This window comes from Colobus angolensis, unplaced genomic scaffold (genome assembly GCF_000951035.1).
Source record: "Colobus angolensis palliatus isolate OR3802 unplaced genomic scaffold, Cang.pa_1.0 Scaffold139, whole genome shotgun sequence".
NCBI lineage: Eukaryota > Metazoa > Chordata > Mammalia > Primates > Cercopithecidae > Colobus > Colobus angolensis.
The window spans coordinates 347,892-349,491 of NW_012114477.1; the positions used below are offsets into that span (position 1 = coordinate 347,892).

Sequence of the window (1,600 nt, forward strand, 5' to 3'; positions counted from 1 at the left end):
CCGGCCCTGCGCCTGCAGGGGGCGCTGCATCCAGCGCGCTGCAGCCTCATGTGACCCGATTGGACAGTGCCATCCATGGGCCCCACCTTGTGACTAGTACAACTGGCACGTGCTGCGTCTCTTCCGTGAGCTGCTGCGCTGCGCTCTGGTGCGCGCGCGCCCTGCACACCCGGCCCTGCGCCTGCAGGGGGCGCTGCATCCAGCGCGCTGCAGCCTCATGTGACCCGATTGGACAGTGCCATCCATGGGCCCCACCTTGTGACTGGGACAACCAGGTACCTGGATTGGACAGGATCGCCCAACTTCACTGGGACTGGACAGGGCAGTCTCCGCCCTGATTGGATGAGGCCTAAGCGACGGGCCCCTTTTTGAACCTCTTTGGACCCAACCGGGTCCCAAGCTCCATTGGAGATGACCAGTCCTTTCTGGGACCTCAGTGGGTCACAATCCCACTGGATGGAAAGGACTTGGCTATGAATTTGGAAACGCGAGGCCTGCTCCTGGAGCTTCACTGGACATACTCTTTGTGCCACTCCTATCGCAGGATAATAAACGGGAAAATAATTGAGTGCACCTGGGATTTCTGGGCTGGGCGGGATAACGCTTTAAGTCTAGAGGTCAGAGCTGCCAGGCTTGACCTCCAGGCAGTTAACTTCAGGGTCCTCGAAAAGCTCTGAATGGCCCCAACGCGGAGTCCCCAAGAAACAGACAGGCGGCTGGAGCAAAACTTTACTGTCAGAGGCTCTGCTGGGCCACAGGTCTTCAGGACACCGGGCTGGCCCGGCCTCCTCTAAGGCATTCAATAATATTAGTAATTAAATAGCAACGCTCATCCCCCAATCGGAATGTACAACAGAGGTCCCATTGTGCCATGTGGTCCCAAGGAGTCTGGTCCCATGAGGTCTGGTACTCAAGAGGCAGAGGGGGCTCCCTGATGCAGAGGGGTTAAGGCCACAAAGGAAAAGGAGAAGGGATGGGGTCTGGGACAGTGAGCTGGTCCATCACATCCAAGAATCTGGCTCAGCCCTTGGGGTGACTGAGTGCAAGGCATGCCAGGTCCCAAGCTCTGCGGGTCCGGAGGGGCGGCGGGGGCCCCGAGGCGTGGGGATGCGTGAGGGTTTACGGTCTGGCTGTGTGTCCATCCGACCCCGTGCCCAGGTCCTCAAGGGTTCGGGGCCAGCCAGGGAGCTCCCAGGTGCATCTAGTGGCCCCCCCATGCCAGGGCAGGGGCTGCCTTCATCGGAAGAGCTGGAAAGGGCTTGGCTTCGCGGCCCAGGCAGGCCATTGGCCGTCCGGCCAGAGTCCCCAGGTTGGCCACATTTGCCACCCAGGACGCTGAGGGACGAAGAGGAGGAACTGGAGGAACAGTAGGCAGAGTCAGGAGCTGGAGGGTCAGGGGCCCGAGCTGGGTCAGGGGCTGGTCCAGTGGGGGTCACGCTAGCAACAGCCTCAAGGGCCCGGGCATTGGCCAGGAACTCCTCTTCCAGGCGCCGAAACAGCTGCTGCTCCTGCTGCGGGTCGAGCTGCAGGGGTGTGCGGAAGACGCTGGCCGGCGTGGCGCCCAACTCTGGCCTGGGGCTGGAGACCCGGGAAAGCCGGG

The 1,600-nt window shown here is 61.7% G+C and overlaps 2 protein-coding genes across 3 annotated transcripts in view; one reads left to right on the top strand and one right to left on the bottom strand.

Annotated features, from left to right (window-relative positions):
• Window positions 1-566, top strand: part of RASL10A (RAS-like, family 10, member A) — a 2,404-nt gene extending 1,838 nt beyond the window's left edge. Inside the window, exon 3 of the mRNA XM_011934809.1 lies at window positions 98-566. Coding sequence (XP_011790199.1) covers window positions 98-223 — 126 coding nt within the window. The 3' untranslated portion in view covers window positions 224-566. The remainder of the gene's footprint in view (window positions 1-97) is intronic.
• Window positions 567-714: 148 nt separating this feature from the next.
• GAS2L1 (growth arrest-specific 2 like 1) overlaps window positions 715-1,600 on the bottom strand; it is a 13,217-nt gene continuing 12,331 nt past the window's right edge. The window contains exon 6 of one of the 2 annotated variants that reach the window (XM_011934810.1): window positions 715-1,578. In XM_011934810.1, the coding sequence (XP_011790200.1) occupies window positions 1,002-1,578 (577 nt within the window). In that variant the 3' untranslated portion in view covers window positions 715-1,001. The remainder of the gene's footprint in view (window positions 1,579-1,600) is intronic. The other variant, XM_011934811.1, reaches the window with a different exon arrangement.